We start from the raw sequence: 16,696 nt of genomic DNA, 5'->3' as shown, positions 1-16,696 counted from the left end.
GCGCCACCGGTTTCAGACGTCCCGACCCGAGACCCGCGCTTCTCGCTGCCCCATCCCCTGACACTGATACACCCGCGCCGACGCCATGGCCTTGTCGCCCCCGATGGTGCTGTCCCTGCTCCTCTTCGCGTCACTCACGGCGCTGCTGGTCCTCGCGCGCACGCCTGTCCCTGCCGCCGTCGTAGCAGCCGGTTGCGGACGAGCAGGCGCCGCCGCCCACGGGGAGCGGCGTCGGAGGCTCCCGCGCGGGGGGCGAGGAGGCCGACAACCTCCGCCTGTTCCGCCGCGCGCCTGCTTCTGCCGCCCACCCCCTCCTTCCGGGGCCGGTTCGTGGCCGCAAAGCCGACGCACCGCACGGACGCAAGCCTCATCGCGGCCGCGCGCCGCCTGCTGGTGGCCGCGCTGTTGGACGACCCGACCAACGCCTACTTCGCGCTGCTGTCGCAGCACTGCGTCCCGCTCCACTCCTTCTCGCGCCTCTACGCCGCGCTCTTCCCTCCGCCCCCTTCCCCCTCCCCTGCCGCCACCGGCCACGCAGCTACATCGAGGTGCTGACGGGGGAGCCGCAGATGCCGTCACGTTACACGACGCGGGGCGGCGAGGACGCGATGCTCCCGAAGGTCCCCTACGAGTGGTTCCGGATCGGTTCCCAGTTCTTCACGCCGGCCCGGCGCCACGCCGTGCTGGTGGTCTGGGAGCGCCGGCTGTGGCGCAAGTTCTGGGTGCCCTGCCTCCCTGAGATGGCGCAGGACTCGTGCTACCCGGAGGAGCACTACTTCCCGACGCTGCTGGACATGGTGGACCCCGGAGGCGTGGCGGGTGCGGGAGGCGGAGAGGGTGGCGGGGACATGAAACAGAAAAAAAAGAGAAAGCGAGAGAGGATGAAGAAAGCGGCAGGGGCAAGAATGTCATTTCACCGCTGTTCTCTCTCCTCAACCGGCTGCAACCGGTCTGTGGTGTCCTGTGGCCTAATTTCACCGAACCAGAGTGTCTTCTGACAAAATGCTCCAAAGTAGATGTCCGCTAGCAAAGGATCATCATTTTAGATGTCCAACAGACAATTGTCGCTAAAAAAAAGAAGAGACAGAGGATATAATGTCACACATGGAGTGCCAGTTAATGTGTATGGTTGTACTACACTACGTATCATGCATATTTTATATCCACCTGCCCCATTCATTATTTCGCCCTGGTACGATACGGTGGCCGTTAAACTGCAGACAATAGTCTTACGAGCCATACTTTTTTAGCAAAGAAATAGTGTTTTTTTTCTCACAACAAATCAGTCAACGATACTTTTTAGCCAGGCTTTTCGGCCAAGCGAACAGGGCTTTAGCTTGCTCATGAAACTAACTACTGCGATCATGTAGGATTAAGCTACAAGGATGCATGACACTGACGCAACACTTGCTCGATTCAGTATAGTATAGTACGTACAATCATATAAACCAAAGACCTGATTCTTCCATATCCTTCGTCATTTGTTTGCAAAAACGGAAAATACCATAACCAAACCACCAACGCATACGTCCAATCGCTAATTGCCTGCTAGCTAGCTATTGTACCACGTAGTACTGCTCAATAACTAACACTGCCCGCCGCTACTTAACCACCAATAATTTGGTTGATGGATCACATGAATGATGAAGATGCAACTGCAGTTATGTGTTCTGAAAAACACCAACAAACAATGCTGTGATGTCCTGCTCCGCTAGCTGCGCCTAACATATGTAATCCTCCTATATGTAGATGATGAAGGGAACAATTCAAGGACCCATGGCTTTATTATAGCAAATGGGGTCCAGGATTGCAAGTACTGGAGTACATCTAGATGAAGGGGCTGTGTCTGTATAGGAAAAAATGGTCCCTAAATCCAACATGCAGGCAGCAGTAGGCTACTGTAAGTTGGAACTGCAGGGACCTCACGGAATGCCATGATGCCATGACAATATGTTGATTTTTTTTCCCAGTATTTAGGCACAAGTAAAAAACCAGAAAACCGGCCTTGTTCTTGGAAAGCTAGTTTAGTAAGAATGCCGTATGTTGAACAGTACTTGCCAGCAAATATTCCTAATTATTCCATGCGCCAAAGGAATATGCCCACACCCAAATACAATGGAAAATCATCATTAGGTGTCAAACTTAGTCAGGCTACTGAACATTACACAGTACAATAACAAACAAGATGTTTCTGTAAAGCTGACCAGAAGATGCGAGAGTTATCAACAAACCAAAGACGGGCGAGCAAAAGAATATTAAACAGGCCAGAATCGAGCACGGAGGCGGACGGCCCGGGAGGCGATTTCTCTCAGAGTGTCTCTTGCTGTGGACACGTCGTTCCGTGGCTGCCTCTCCTGCTCAGGCTCCGCAAAGGCATTCATGAACTCCTCCTGTTGCAACCTGTAAGCCAACGCAGCATCTTCAGATTGGTCTAATCCTACTGCACTCCTTGGCAACATCAGCTGCGAGGCCGGGACGAAGCCCCTCCTGCTGTTACTGCTTCTTGTGCTGCCATGTGTGCTGATGAAGTTCGCACTAGTGTTGGTGCTTGTTGTGCTGCCGGGTTCGATGAAGGTCCTGTAGCTGCTTCTTGTTCTACCTTCGGTGATGAAGCTGTTGCTGCTGCTCCTAGCTCTAGTTCTCATACCGGTGCCACCTTGTGAGAACCTATTAGCTCTCAGTGGGCTACGGTTCACATCCTTGCCGCATGGTGAAGGTGATGAGGTTGAACTCTTTCTTGCCTCAACTTCACTAGGAAATAAGAGCTGAATGGTGTTCCAGAGTACGGTGTTGATGGTGCACGATCTTGAGTTGCTGCAGAGTTACAATCATTTAGTCAAAGCCTTTACAGTTTATTGACCAAACACATCTTTTGTCGATATTGCACAGCTTTGAGGAAAGACTTACCTGATTAATTGCCTGCATTTTGGACACCGTTTTCCGCACTTGGCTGCAGCATGTCTTAAGCATTTCATGCAGAAGCTGTTAAATAGAACAGCAGTAATATGAGTTTCAGAACAGTTTACAGAGTAATGAAGAAACTGACTTAAAATATTCAACAACATAATTACATCAAAGAATGTTCAATTCAAAAAAGTTTCAGGTAACACTGGTATAATGAACAAAATTTTAGATTGGTGGACAATGAGATATTTCAAATGATAAACCTCAGGATTAAAAAAAAAGCCCTCTTTAGTACAATACTAATTTATTTCCACTCCAGCCTAACAATGAGAATTGTATTCCATAGTCCTATATGCATAGAATCAGAAAAACAAGATTTGTGAACTGAAATCTACACGGTAAACAAGCTTTCAGTGCCCCATATTTGCCATGAAACTGACAGACTAATCTTTATTGAAGCAAGAATGTACACTTCGAACAGTTGAAGCAATCATCTATTGACATTCCTTAGCAGAACAACAGGCAGTAACCAAAATGAACAAATATGTTGAGAGAGCAACTGCATTGTATGAACTATACAGTAATTCTTGCTATGTTCCCTGCCGGATACATTGCTTTCCGAATTCAAGTAACCTTTTTTACTCAAAGCACAGTCAAAGTACAGATGAAAATCATAGTACTCCAGTCTTGTAATATAAACAAAATCAGGAAAAAAAAGGAATTGCAAATGCGCAAGAAGTGCACATGTACATTGCAAATAAGCTTTTGTGGTCCATTTACCCGGGGTAATTAACAGGCTTCTCCGACACTAACCAACAAAATTTTACAATTCCAAGATCATTCGTTAAACTGCACTTTCAACAACAGAAGAAAACACTTTCTGACATGCAATCAGTATACAAAATGAATTGTGCAACTCACAGGAAGCAACTGACATCCTACGGTTGCACACGGCACAAACAAAATGAACCAGGGAAAGTTTTTTATTTCTTCTCTTTGCATAGAGAATTCAAGCAACCACTTTTTTTTTTTCCAAAAGCACAGTTAGAAATTACCTGTGCCCACAAGGCGTGGTGGTCGGCTCAAAGCAGATCTCCAGGCAAATCTGCACAAAAAGCAACTCCCAAATCAATCCCCAATACCATCTAGTATGCAATCACAGATGCAACATCATATCATAGAAAAGAAAAGAAGCACCCTTACCGCACAAGAGAGCTCCTCCCGGAGGCGATCCATACACGGCATGTTGCCGGTGGCCGCTGCCTTCTCGCCAGATCCTGACGCCTCCTTGTCGCCCACAAGGACAACCTTCTCTCTCTCCTTGGCGGCCTTCACTTCCGATTTGCCGTCTAGTTGATTTTCTAAATCAACAACAGATACAGAACGCCCAAGAAGATTATACTCCTAGCACGAATTTGCCCAAGAAAATCGATTCAATCTTAGGAACAAACCTGCCCCAGTGTCCGTCTTGTCGTCTTCGTCGTCGAGCGCGAGAACCACTGGCGGGATCTTGGACGGAAACTGCCTACGGGGCCTCCTCTTTCTACGAGAAGGCGGCATTCAGACGGACGGGATCATGAACCCGAGCAGGAAAAGAATTGGGCGGGTCGGCCGCCGTACCTGGTGCTGGATCCGGCGCTGCCGCCGGCGGAGGAGGTGGAGGCCCGCCTCTTGCGACGGGACTCGCGGACGGGGGTGTCCTCGACGACCATCGCGGCGAGGAGGATGGACTCCTCGTCCCACCCGGCCAGCTCGGCGGCCGACCGGAACCGCGGGCTGATCAGGTCGGCGCCGTCCTTGGACGCCGCCGCCCCATGGCGACGCGGCGCGGATCTGGGGCTGCCGCCTGCGTCTCTGGATGTCATCCCTAGCTCCCTCTCTCTGGCGATGGCGATTTGGTCGCCCCGCGGATCGGGAGGGTTTCGAAATGGGAGCGGAAGGCGGCGGCTTCTGCTCACTAGGCTGTCCTGCGTTGGGTATGTGTTTTAAGTTTTAACCGTTACTTAACCTAGGGTAGTAGTAGTAGGGTTCAAATTTTACGAGAAATTTCATCGAAATTTTTTAATTTCAATAGTCTCTACACCCATATTTCCTATTGTTTATGCTGTGTATTCTTCTACTCAATAGATATGCAGTAATAAATCATGTTAACTAGTTTATTTAGATCTATAAATTTGGAAAATCATATCTCTTGTTAGGATCTAAAAAAATTATGAAATCGAATATTGTACTTGATAACCTTGATACATATTTTCAATAGAAACATTTTGGATTCAAATTCTCTTAGAAACGTTTTAACACAATTAAGACATGTTTGAACGGCGGCATGGAAAAGCTACCCTACGCTAGTGATTGCTCCCAAACTTTTGATTTCGAGCACTTGAGGTCGGTGCCCTGTTCGTTTGGACTGGTTTGACTGATAAGTCATGGCTGAAAGTATTGTTGGCTGATTTGGTGTGAGAGAAAAATATTATTCGTTGACTGAAAAAGTACGGCTTATAAGTCATATAGGCCCCGTTCGATGGTATAAAACTGGCTGGTTTTGTGAGAGAGAAACATTGTAGCGGCTGGTTGATGAACAATGTTCGCTGAGGAGAATCAGTCGTCTGATCGAATGCGTTTATAAACCCAAGCGAACAGGGCGCGGATCTGCACGCCAGGCGAGGGCTCCTAGGCCATGGTTGTATTCGAATATGCCTTAGAACCTGTTTGGAGGGGCTGCATGCAACTCTGGCATTACAATTGTAGCATTACCGTTGTGGTCTAGCGGAGCTGCGAGAGCTCAAAATTGTGGCTCCTCTGTTTCCTAAGTTTATTTTGGTTGGATACAGAGTCAGAATCGTTTTGACCTTGTCTACAGTGCCAGGTGGAAGGAGCCGAAGCCCCCAGAAGCTATGTCAAACGATCTCTTAGTCTATGAGACAGTTTGTGGTATAGGTAGAATTCTAGTTCTTTTTAATATTTTTCATTAAAATTCGTATAAATGAAAATATGTTTTAAAAGTCATAACTTTTTGTGGGAATAAAGTACCTCTCTCCTAGGGTGGACATAATTCAAGTCCTGGGAGACTTACTCTCGTGGCTTCAGCCACAACGATCAGGAGAAGAAAAAAACTCCCTCGTCTGTCCTACATCTAGAGTACAGGTTTGTGGCCAGCTCGTCTCACGGAGTTATGGTGCTGCTATGCAAGGGCGGGGGCAGGGGTTCGAGGGTTTCTTGACCTACGTGTGAGAAAATCTTCTTCTTAAGTCGGAATATCCGCGGGCTATCTAGCCACCGCGGATCGTTTTTTTTAAATACAATTCATTTGAACTCGTTACACTTCAAAATGATTGAATGAAAAAAAAATACTATTGCTAGTACAAAGAGAAGCTATGAAACATAATAACCAAACAAAACTATCCGGTGACCGTCTCTGGTTCCCGAAGAATCGATTCAACCGATTCATCATCAGTGAAATGTTTGGCAGCCATTCTAGCGTCTCGGAACCGCTTCGAGGTGCCAAACGGGGTCCATGTCCCTGCTACTGGTGACCAAGACCTCACAGCACTACTGTTTTACATGTCGCCGAATCCAAGGGTAGTGAAAAATCGCTGTAGCTTCCTTCTTCTATTCTACGTATCCACTTTTATTTTTACCTGCGTAACATAGTGCAGCAGCCACAGCCAGCAGCACTGTTTAGTTAGCTAGACTAGAAAACTAATTACTATACGGTGTTATGGACACGGAAATCAATTTTTAAAATTGATAGACTGAAACATCTTATAAATTAATAGACCATACATTTAACTCTTAAAAATATGTATTCTTATTAAAAGTTCATATCAATAGGAATGTGCTTAAAATCGTAGCTTTTTGTGGGAAATAACAACTTATGCAATCCATTTTAACTTTATTACACTTTAAAATGAGTAACTGAAAAGATAAAATTGTTTGGGATGGAGAAATATTTCAGATTCTCAGTAGAAGCACTAGAATTGTTTGGCCTGTTCGCTGGTTGGTTTCTGGGCTGGTTTAGGCTGGTTGGTGCTGGTTTTTTACGAGAGGAAAACACTGTTGGCTGGCTGGTTTGGGAGAGAAACGTTTCGGAGAGAATCACTTAGAACCATTTTTGTTTTTTATACTAATTGAGAGAAACATCTTCTGATCTAAATTCTAGTTTCAAAAATTTAGCGAGCTAGCTAGACGGTTCTATAAAATGATTTTGATTCATCGGACAAACGTTTTTTTAAGTCCAGATCCAAAATATTTGAAACCCATCAACCGAGAGGAGTTAAGAAAAGGAATCACGCAGAACTACTCGGTGACCGTTTGTGGTTCCTAGGCGGAAAAAGAAGAAAATGGATTCAACTGCACTGAAATGTTTCTCTGCTGAATGTATTTGGCAGAGATTCTAGCTGCCTGCTGGTAACCAAGACTTTTACAGGCTTACTACAGCAGTATACTGCTATACTACAGCACTACTGTTTTACAGGGAGAAAATTCCTCCATTGTCATTGGAAACTATAACAATCTCTTCGTTGCCATTCAAAACTACACGTTCCCTTTCTTGCCATCAGTTTTAGATTTTCCGTTCTCTCGTTGCCACTGCTGTTTCAGACGAGTCACGGCGTGACTTTGGCTCCCATACCCGATGTCTCTAACGTCCCAGCCCCCTCGCGAGTCAGCAAGCCACCGTACGCCAGCGGCCCAACTGGCCTAAGCGACGGCCACACTTGTGCCCGAACCCTGGAGCCGCGCGGACACGCTCCCAGGAAGCCGCCGCCACCGCCGCCTGCTGTCCCATCCATGCCTTGGCGTCCATACTAGGAGCCGCAAGATTGTCCCCATCCTCTTCTCTCTTCTCCATCTCCGGCGCCGAGCGAGCAAGTTCGAGTACGGGAGGGCAGCTGCGCCGAGCCAGCCGCTCCGACGCTAGACTGAAAATCTAAAACTGATGGCAATGGAGGGAACATATAATTTTGAATGGCAATAAAGAGATTGTTATAGTTTTCAATGGTAATTTTCTCTTTTACAGGTCCCCGAATCCAGCGGTTGAAGGGTAGTGAAAATTTGCTATAGTTTCCTTGTTTTACGACCGAATCAAGTTTTACTTTTACCTGCATAACAATAAATAACGTGGTGTAGCAGCTGCACTGTTTTGTTTAGCCAGACTTGCTAGAAATTTACTACTACAGTGTCATGTTCATTATTATCAGTAGATGTGACAGGAGGGAGAGAGAGGGAATCATGCATGGCTGGCTGAGGAGATTCATCACAGACGTTGGCAGCATCGTTGACCTGGGGGCGATCCCACACCCTGATCCTGCAGCAATGACGGAGCCAGGAAAAAATTATAGCTGGGGCGAATTGCAACGACAAAAGAAACCAAAAGGCACCGCATTCACATCGCACCTTATTAACATACTACAATCACACAAAATTCACATACTACAATCACCCCAATTATTACAAAAACGCTGCAATCACAAATGGTATGTTCACATACCTCAAATTTGAAGAATAAACTAAAAGTTCTTGATCACTTAATCCATATACACCTTCACCCTCCTCGTGATGGACCTCCTCCTCTCCTCCCTCCATCGGAGCAGAGCAGTAGAAGCCAACAGCGCTAGGAGGCGGGCGGGGACGCCGGGCGGCGCCGGGCGGGCCTGGTGGCGAGCCGGTGTGTCGAGCGGCGGGTGGTGGCGGGCGAGTGGCCGCTCTGGCACTCCGCGTCTGTGTGGCGCGGTGCCCTGTTAGCCAGTGGGCGGCGGGCGGCGACCAACTCCTCGCGAGTCGCGACCTCGCCTAGGGCGTCGGTGCGTCGCTGCAAATTGGGGAATTGGGGAACGAATCCACCGGTTGCCAATTGGGCTTAGGGAAGCAGTGTGCGAGGTGGGCGGGCCTCTCACCTCTATTGGGCTGAACAATGTGAAGAAAAAAGCCCATCTTCCGGTTTCTTCCTCCGTGCAGCATCGCGCAGGTCGCTCTGCTCGTGCTTGCGACTCCTCGCCGCCGGGGACCTGAGTTTAAGGAAGAAGCGGGGGTCCAGGGGTCTGGGACGAGCTCGCCGGTAGCTGGGGCGGCCGCCCCACCCCGCCGCTAGGGTGGCTCCGCCAGTGTCCTGCAGTGATGCAGATGCTGGCTGCTGCTACAGTGGAATGACTGAACGGATGGATGGATATCATCACTTGACCAGCAAGTCATGCATGCAAGCTGAAAGCTTTGAAAGCCACTTGACCAGCAAGTCATGCTCATGCATACGACTACGAGCTCAAGAAGGCTTTGATATATACTCCCTTCTTTCCCAAATACAAGTCGTTGTATGATTCAAAAATTGTCTCACAATACTTGACGTTATAGACCAACATATCAGTCTAATCATAGCCAACTTACATCAAACGATCAGATTCTGTCCTCCACCCACCTGAAAGATGGATTAAAAAGAAAAAAAAACGTGTACGGATAGTCTCTACAGTGTGGAGAATTGAATAGAAAAATATTTCAAACTCAGCAGTGCATCACCATCACATGCTAGATTGCCGTGTAGAGATGTTAGGGTCTTCTTGCTTAGGCATTGGTCTTCGTGATAGCTTCTACAACGTCCTTTAATCTAGGATAGAGGGAGTATACTCCTTCTGATAGACTGTAGATTTGCATCACATGGTGATGGTGGTGTCATGGTGGGTGGTGCCGTGGTGGAGTGGAGCTGTGGCGGTTTTCAGGCTGTCTGTGTGCGTGAGTGCGATCGAGGGCAGGGCAGGGAACTGCGGACGACAGGACAGGCAGCGCGGCGGCATCGTTGGCGACAGAGCATCCGATGGTGCCCTTGCCCCCTGGCTGCGGCGACACGGAGCTAAACCTAAAATTCAACTGCTACCCTAGTCCCTACCCATCAATCATCTGCTAATTTTTTGACTGTTCCCCGCCTAATCACGGCCGTCCGCTGTCCTCTTACCTTGGTTAGAATTACCACATGCAGGAATAGATCGAGTAGGCTGTTGAATTTGATAAAAACGTTAGTGATTTATTTGTCGCCAGGCACAGTGTTGAAACCAAGTTTCTGTCAGTAAATCGATGGGAGTTTTTGTTTCCCAGTATTATTTATTAACAACTTAACAAGTTAATTACTAGTGCTTTGTTGTGTTTGCGTCACAGTCACAGTGAGTGAGCTGGCAACAATGTAACCTGGACGACGGACTTGTATTGTAACGTTACGTAATCTGATGACCTGAGCCTGAGCTGCATGTCCTGATAAGTGACTGCCGTGTGTGTATCTGTGATCCAGGCTCTAATTGCTCCGCTCATGTTTCAGTTTGCCTTACGATACAAGGAAAGAAAAGAAAAAACAAAGGAGAAGAAAGGAAAGAAAGCTGGAGGAGGTAGCAGAGGTGACGAGTGGAGTATTGTTATTCCCCAATAACCAATAATGTACTCGTATAATAAAACAACAACAAATAAAAGTGGTGGTGGATGTGGAGGGAGTTGAGCTGCTAACTGCCGGAACACATGGCTTAGGCTGGATAATGCTGCTCCTGCTCCTCCCTGCTCTGCTCTGCTGGAAAGACCACGCTGACACTGCCCTCCACATGTGACCGAACCATGGCCATGGCCATGGGAGGCGTATGCCACAATGCACACCTGCTTCTTTCTGCCTGCAGCCTGCCAAGCCCAACCATAACCATAACTAACCGAGTAAAATCTACTTACTCCAACAACATTTAGCCTGATCGCTTGTTTGTTTTAGCCGGGGCTTATCAGCCAGCCAACAGTATTTTTCTTTCACAGCAAAATCAGTCGAGCTTATCAGTCTAGAAACCAACCAACGAACAGGCTCAATTATGTCATGTTAGTGTCGTGTTGGGCTTAATACTGTTACTATCTCACGCCAATTTGGTTCCTCCGTGCTTTCCAGCACAGCAGCAGTTAGTAAAAACTGACAATTTTGCTGCTAATGCAATAACCATGCATTACGCTGGTTGCTGGGAGCAGCACATGGATTTCACGAGCTATTTTAATTTTAACCGCAGCTTGAATCTCACGCACAAATTTAAACCTCTCTTTCCATCTCCTCAGCATCATCTTTAAAAAGCTGTCTGCTCCCCTCCGCACCACTCCAGTGACCAGTGGTAAGTAGTAGTAGTGTAGAGTACTCGTCGTAGGCCTTTATATTTTGGCTGTAGGGCTGCGTGGAGCTGCTGCAAAGCCAGCCACAGCCACGGGCAGGCATCTCTTCCAGCTAGGAACTTGGAGGATCGATGCTTTTCTTTCCCTCAAAGCAAAACCAGTCAGCACTCATCCCTACATTTATTTCAGTTCTGTCCAGACGCGAGAGAGAGAGAGAGAGAGGGGAACTCGGCGGTCCAAGCTGGCATTTCGGATCCCCAATTCATCCGGATCAATCAATCGGAATCAGTTTGGTAGGCACAACAAGGAAACTTGGGGACGTTGTTCCCATATCTACTCCTAGAATAGAGGATTATTAGGATCTTCCCATTCTTGCCATTGCTACTATATATCTTTGATTGAGGACCTGCCCGGTTGATGCGCGGGAGGCAATGGCGCCGCCGTCCCCTTCCTCCGCTCCGGCCAAGAAACGCACCAAGTGGCTGCGAGGCAACAAGAAGGTTCGTGCCTGCATTGCTCCCCTCCCCATTCACCTCTACTCTCCAACGTCCATGCCCGCAAGATGATTTCGCCTTTGCGATCCCGAGAGACCGAGGTGTCAGTCTTGTTCGGCAAGCGCTCGCCTTTCGTCTCCCGATGGCGAGATGCATGGCGTTCGTGGATTCAAGGACGGACCCTCTTCCTCGTCCTCTTCCGTGATGCATTCTGTTTGCGGCGTTCGAGGACGGCTTGATTGTCCTTTTGCGCCGGAGGAGGAAGGCGGAAAAAAAAAAACACGAACTTTCCTCCTCGTACGGTTTCGGTGTGGGGGTTGAAATCTGACGGCGATGCGTTGATTGCGATGTGTGACAGGTGATCGATAGGTACCTCGGCGAGGCGCTGGCGGCGCTGGCTGCGGCGGCGCATGACACCGAGGATGCGGACGACGCGGCGGTGGCGGCGCTCGGCCTGGTGACCTCCGCTCTGGAGATTTCGCCCCGGGCCGAGGCGGCGCTGGAGCTCCGGGCGCGCGCGCTCCTCACGCTCAGGCGCTACCGCGACGTCGCTGACATGCTCCGCGACTACATCCCCAGCTGCGCCAAGTCGTGCTCGGGCGACGACGCCACCACCACCACCTCGTCCTGCTCGTCTGGCTCCGGGGCAGAGCTCCTGTCCCCGGACCGCGACCGCTTCGACGCCGGCGCCACCCGCTTCCTCTGCTGCCTCGACGTATCCGACCTCAAGCGCCGCCTCGTCGCCAGCTTCTCCAGGAGCTCCAGCACCGAGGCCCAGTGGAGGTACTTGGTCCTGGGCCAAGCTTGCTTCCACCTCGGCCTGATGGAGGACGCGGTGGTGCTCCTCCAAACCGGCCGCCGCCTGGCCACCGCGGCGTTCCGGCGCGAGAGCGTGTGCTTGTCGGAGGACAGCTTCTCGCCGTCGAACCTGCTGACGGCCAACAACGCCGCTCCCGCCAACAGAAGGACGTCGTCCTCCAATAAGTCTAGCTCTACAACAGCGTCCGAGGCGGAGTCCGTGTCGCAGCTGCTCGCGCACATGAAGCTCCTCCGCCGCCGCCGCGCCGCGGCGGTGGCGGCGCTGGACGCCGGCCTCCCCGGCGAGGCCGTGCGGCATTTCAACAAGGTGCTCGACACGCGCCGCAGCGTGCTGCCACACCCCTTCGCCACGGCCTGCCTCGTTGGCCGCGCCGCCGCGTTCCGCTCGGCGGGGCGCCCCGCGGACGCCATCGCGGACTGCAACCGCGCGCTGGCGCTCGACCCGGCCTTCATCCCGGCGCTGCGAGCGCGCGCCGACCTGCTCGAGTCGGTTGGGGCGCTCCCGGACTGCCTCCGGGACCTCGACCACCTCAAGCTCCTGTACGACGCCGCGCTCCGGGACGGCAAGCTGCCGGGGCCGAGCTGGCGGCCGCAGGGCGGCATCCGGTTCGGGGAGATCGCTGGCGCTCACCGCACGCTCACCGCGCGTATCCAGCAGCTCCGCGGCCGCGTCGCCGCCGGCGAGGGGTGCAGCGTGGACTACTACGCCCTCCTCGGGGTGCGGCGCGGGTGCACGCGCTCGGAGCTGGAGCGCGCGCACCTGGTGCTGACGCTGAAGCTGAAGCCCGATCGGTCGGTCTCGTTCGCGGAGAGGCTGGAGCTCGTGGACGAGCACCGCGACCTGGAGGCCGTGCGCGACCAGGCGCGCATGTCGGCGCTGTTCCTCTACCGGATGCTGCAGAAGGGCTATTCGTTCATCATGTCGGCTGTGCTGGATGAGGAGGCTGCCGAGAGGCAGAGGGCCAAGGACGCCGCCGCGGCTGCTGCTTTGGCTGCCATGGCAGAGTCCGAACCCAAGCAAGAAGAAGAAGAAGAAGTGGCGACAATGCCAGAGAAGCCGGTGCCGGTGCCGGAGAGTGTTCCCGTCGCCATTGCAAACGGTGGCAACGTTCTGGTCACCACCAAGCCGGAACCGATGGCGTCGGTGATTCCAATGCCCAGGACAGTGGTGACCGCGGCGACTGCAGCGACGCCATTGAGCCCATCGTTCCAGGGCGTGTTCTGCCGCGACATGGCGGTGGTCGGCACCTTGTTGTCCCGTGGTGGGTTCGACCGGCCGATTCCGGTGAAGTGCGAGGCAATGAGCTGCTGATCGTGGATCCAACGATGAACTTGCTGTAGTGGCAGCAGTAGCAAGCATTGTACAGTTTGGGAAGTCGCTTTCCTGGTTCCTAGTAGCGTGAGGGGGGGGGGGGGGGGGGGGGGGGGGGGGGGGGGGGGGGTGGAGAAGAAGAAATAAGAGATCAGCAAAAATAGGAAGAAGAAGCGTACGTCAGGGAGATTGAGAGGCTTCGTTTGTCGTGTCAGCAGCAGGTCCTTTTCCCGAGTTGGTTATTACGCTGTCTCTGGCATGAGAGCCGTTAGCGAACCCAAATCTAAAATGATCTTGAATATAATAACTATACCCTTTAATATAAAAGACCTATTTTAAATATTAAAAGAGGCACGGAGGCATAACATAAATCTAAGTATCATCTATTCTGAAAATCTATTTGCAGAAAAGGTTATCTTTTGAATCTTGCTGTTGGAGAAGATAAAAAAATATTGAATCATTTGCTTGTAGCGCTACCCAAAGAATAAATGTGTCTTATATTTTGGGTCGCGGTTGTTGGAGACAGTCTTATAGGCCTTGTTCGTTTCTCTTATAATTTATCTTTTTCAGCTTGTTTTTTCAATCGGAACAGCGTTTTTCTCTCACAACAAATTAGCCGAAACAGTGTTTTGTCTTGTTTTTTCAGCGAAGCGAACGGAGCCATAGTGCAATGCAGGCTCAGTTTCTCTTAGCCGCGTACTGAAGATGCTGGTTCAGTCCCTCCTTCGTACTGCAAATTTTGTACAGTTTTCGTCCTAGTTTTGTTTTGGCCTTGTTTAAATCTAAGGTGTAAAGTTTTTTTTCTCGAATACATAAAAGATTTGTGTATCATTGTAATTAAGAAGAAGAGTTTAACGATACACACGACACGCTTATAATGAGCGCCCTAGGAGGTCTTACAGTTGTGACTAGACCTTCCTAGCAGACTGTTTTGAACTTTGATATTACATAAAAAATAATCAATCGAACTAAGAGCAGCGCAGTAACCTACGGAGCTGGGCGTCTCCGCTATTGGCCGCGCGACCCTATTCCATCACCCAAGAAGAGTCTTCTATCAGTCCTAGCATTGGTCGCCGGGAACAGCATGTCTAGTGCTTTCACTTCGCTCGACGTCAAGTTTCTTGCGAATAAGTCGTCGTATGCTCGCTTGGACGTGGATGAGATTGGAGCTGTCGACAGTGAAAGCCCATCCTCCGCATGAGGAGCACCTCGCCCCGCTTGGAGGTCGGAATATGCGCCAGCGGCTGAGCGGAATCCGTCTGCTCCGTTTTGGCAGGGGTTGCCTTTTGGTTGCCACCTTCTGCCTTGGTGGGCTGACGATTAACGGCGACATTCGCTTGAGCTGCACCTCCTCGGTGAACCGTGCTAGACGTCGGGCAGCTTCGCGTGGTGTGGACGTCGCATCACTGGGGTGGTGCAACCATCTACGACGCTGGGTGCTCTCGCTCGTGGTGGCGTGAGCTGTGGCGGCCCCTGCACTGGCGACGTCAGAGACAAGTCTGTCGTCCACTGAGCAGTCGTCGCCGGGGAACAGGTGTCCGCCACTGGTGCTTCAATTTCCTGAGGGGATATCGTAGCAGGCAGACACTCAGGTGTTGCTGCTCTCATTGGCCGGCTCACGACGAGCGAGACGGCAAGCTCCTCCAACATCGGGGCGAACGAGACGACCCGTGCGGGAGGTCCCGCGCTCGCACACAACACCAGTGCCTGTGGATCTGGCTCAAGGAAGCAAAGTTTTGGGACGTCATATGGGGTGTTCGGATACTAATAAAAAAACAAATTTCAGAATCCGTTAGTAATCCGCGAGACGAATTTATTAAGCCTAATTAATCCATCATTAGCACATGTGTTACTGTAGCACCACGTTGTCAAATTACGGACTAGTTAGGCTTAAAAGATTCGTCTCATAAATTAGTTGCAAACTGTGTAATTAGTTATTTTTAGTCTATTTTTAATATCTATACATGTGTTCAAACATTTGATGGGATAGGAAGTAAACTTTAGGGAGCGTAACTAAACATGGAGATTTTGCAGTGCAAGTCCTCCTATAGTTCGGTTTTGCATTTAGAGGGTGTTTGGATGTAGGGACTAAAGTTTAAGAGGTGTCATATAGGATGTCGCATTTGGTGTTCGGATACTAATAAAAAATAAATTACAGAATCCGTCAGTAATCCGCGAGACGAATTTATTAAGGATAGTTAATCCGCCATTAGCATATGTTTACTATAACCCCATATTGTCAAATTATGGACTAATTAGACTTAATAAATTTATCTCGTAAAGTAGTATCAATCTGTGCATTTAGTTTCGTAATTAGTCTATATTTAATACTCTATACATGTGTCAAATATCTGGTGGGACTAAAGTTTATGAGGTGGAACAAAAACACCCTCTTATGCATAGGGCCATGTTTAGTTGCCCTGAATTGGCGCCGCCAAAAATACTGTAGATTCATGTAGCGTACTATAGCATTTCGTTTGTATTTGGTAATAATTGTCCAATCGTTGACTAATTAGGCTCAAAACGTTCGTATCACAAAGTACAACCAAACTGTGCAATTAGTTTTTGATTTCGTCAGCATTTAGTACTCCATGCATGTACCGTAAATTTAATGTGACGGAAAATCTTCTTTTTACATAGTGCTAAAGTTTGGATTTTGGATGAACTAAACATGGCCAAGGACTAGCTCTTGGCTCCTCTGAAGTTTTCCTCGTTGTTTGGAATGGATCTGTTCAAATTGATGGAGTGTCAGTCTGTCACACTCACACACATGCGGATAAGTCCGAGGCAGGCAGCTCTCGTCCCATGGCCATGGCCATGCTTGTGTGACGGAAGATGATATGAGCCAGCCAGGCAGGTCGTCGATCAGATCACGCAGCAGCGAAGCACGTCGTTGTCGTCCTCCCCGTCCCCCATGGGCCATGGGCCATGGGCCATGGCTCCTGCTCCTCCATGGCTGGAGGCTGGAGCTGGAGGAGGCCCTGGCCCCTGGAGGAGGGAAAGTGTTCTGACCGTGTGACCCACCTCTGAGAGTTGTGCATCATGTGCATATGCGCGG

At 49.9% G+C, this 16,696-nt stretch overlaps 2 protein-coding genes and 1 pseudogene across 3 annotated transcripts; 2 read left to right on the top strand and 1 right to left on the bottom strand.

Moving 5' to 3' along the window:
• The first annotated feature begins 85 nt into the window (after positions 1-85).
• LOC136542922 (glycosyltransferase BC10-like) lies at positions 86-818 on the top strand (annotated as a pseudogene).
• Positions 819-2,054: 1,236 nt separating this feature from the next.
• LOC136542849 (uncharacterized) lies at positions 2,055-4,863 on the bottom strand. Of its 2 annotated transcripts, none has more exons than XM_066535483.1 (6): positions 4,525-4,863; positions 4,356-4,447; positions 4,108-4,265; positions 3,960-4,009; positions 2,908-2,982; positions 2,055-2,814 (listed from the first exon to the last, which is right to left on the bottom strand). In XM_066535483.1, the coding sequence occupies exons 1-6, from the start codon at positions 4,767-4,769 to the stop codon at positions 2,256-2,258; spliced, it is 1,179 nt and encodes a 392-aa protein (XP_066391580.1). In that variant the 5' UTR covers positions 4,770-4,863; the 3' UTR covers positions 2,055-2,255. The 2 variants fall into 2 exon arrangements, with proteins under 2 accessions (XP_066391580.1, XP_066391581.1); XM_066535484.1 differs by having other exon boundaries at positions 4,108-4,253.
• Positions 4,864-11,036: 6,173 nt separating this feature from the next.
• LOC136542848 (uncharacterized) lies at positions 11,037-13,730 on the top strand. Its single transcript, XM_066535482.1, has 2 exons — positions 11,037-11,513; positions 11,866-13,730. The coding sequence occupies exons 1-2, from the start codon at positions 11,445-11,447 to the stop codon at positions 13,636-13,638; spliced, it is 1,842 nt and encodes a 613-aa protein (XP_066391579.1). The 5' UTR covers positions 11,037-11,444; the 3' UTR covers positions 13,639-13,730.
• Positions 13,731-16,696: the final 2,966 nt, after the last annotated feature.

This window comes from Miscanthus floridulus, chromosome 3, assembly GCF_019320115.1.
Source record: "Miscanthus floridulus cultivar M001 chromosome 3, ASM1932011v1, whole genome shotgun sequence".
Classification (NCBI taxonomy): Eukaryota; Viridiplantae; Streptophyta; class Magnoliopsida; order Poales; family Poaceae; genus Miscanthus; species Miscanthus floridulus.
The sequence above is the reverse complement of the archived record's forward strand: the minus strand, read 5'-3'. Positions and strand labels throughout refer to the sequence as shown.

Coding starts and splice junctions, on each gene's coding strand:
- LOC136542849 (XM_066535483.1), bottom strand. CDS start 4,769: ATGACATCCAGAGACGCAGGCGGCAGCCCCAGATCCGCGCCGCGTCGC. Junction 2,983..3,959: donor ACCACGCCTTGTGGGCACAG/GTAATTTCTAAC, acceptor TCTATTTAACAG/CTTCTGCATGAAATGCTTAA. Junction 2,815..2,907: donor AAATGCAGGCAATTAATCAG/GTAAGTCTTTCC, acceptor GTAACTCTGCAG/CAACTCAAGATCGTGCACCA.
- LOC136542848 (XM_066535482.1), top strand. CDS start 11,445: ATGGCGCCGCCGTCCCCTTCCTCCGCTCCGGCCAAGAAACGCACCAAG. Junction 11,514..11,865: donor GGCTGCGAGGCAACAAGAAG/GTTCGTGCCTGC, acceptor GATGTGTGACAG/GTGATCGATAGGTACCTCGG.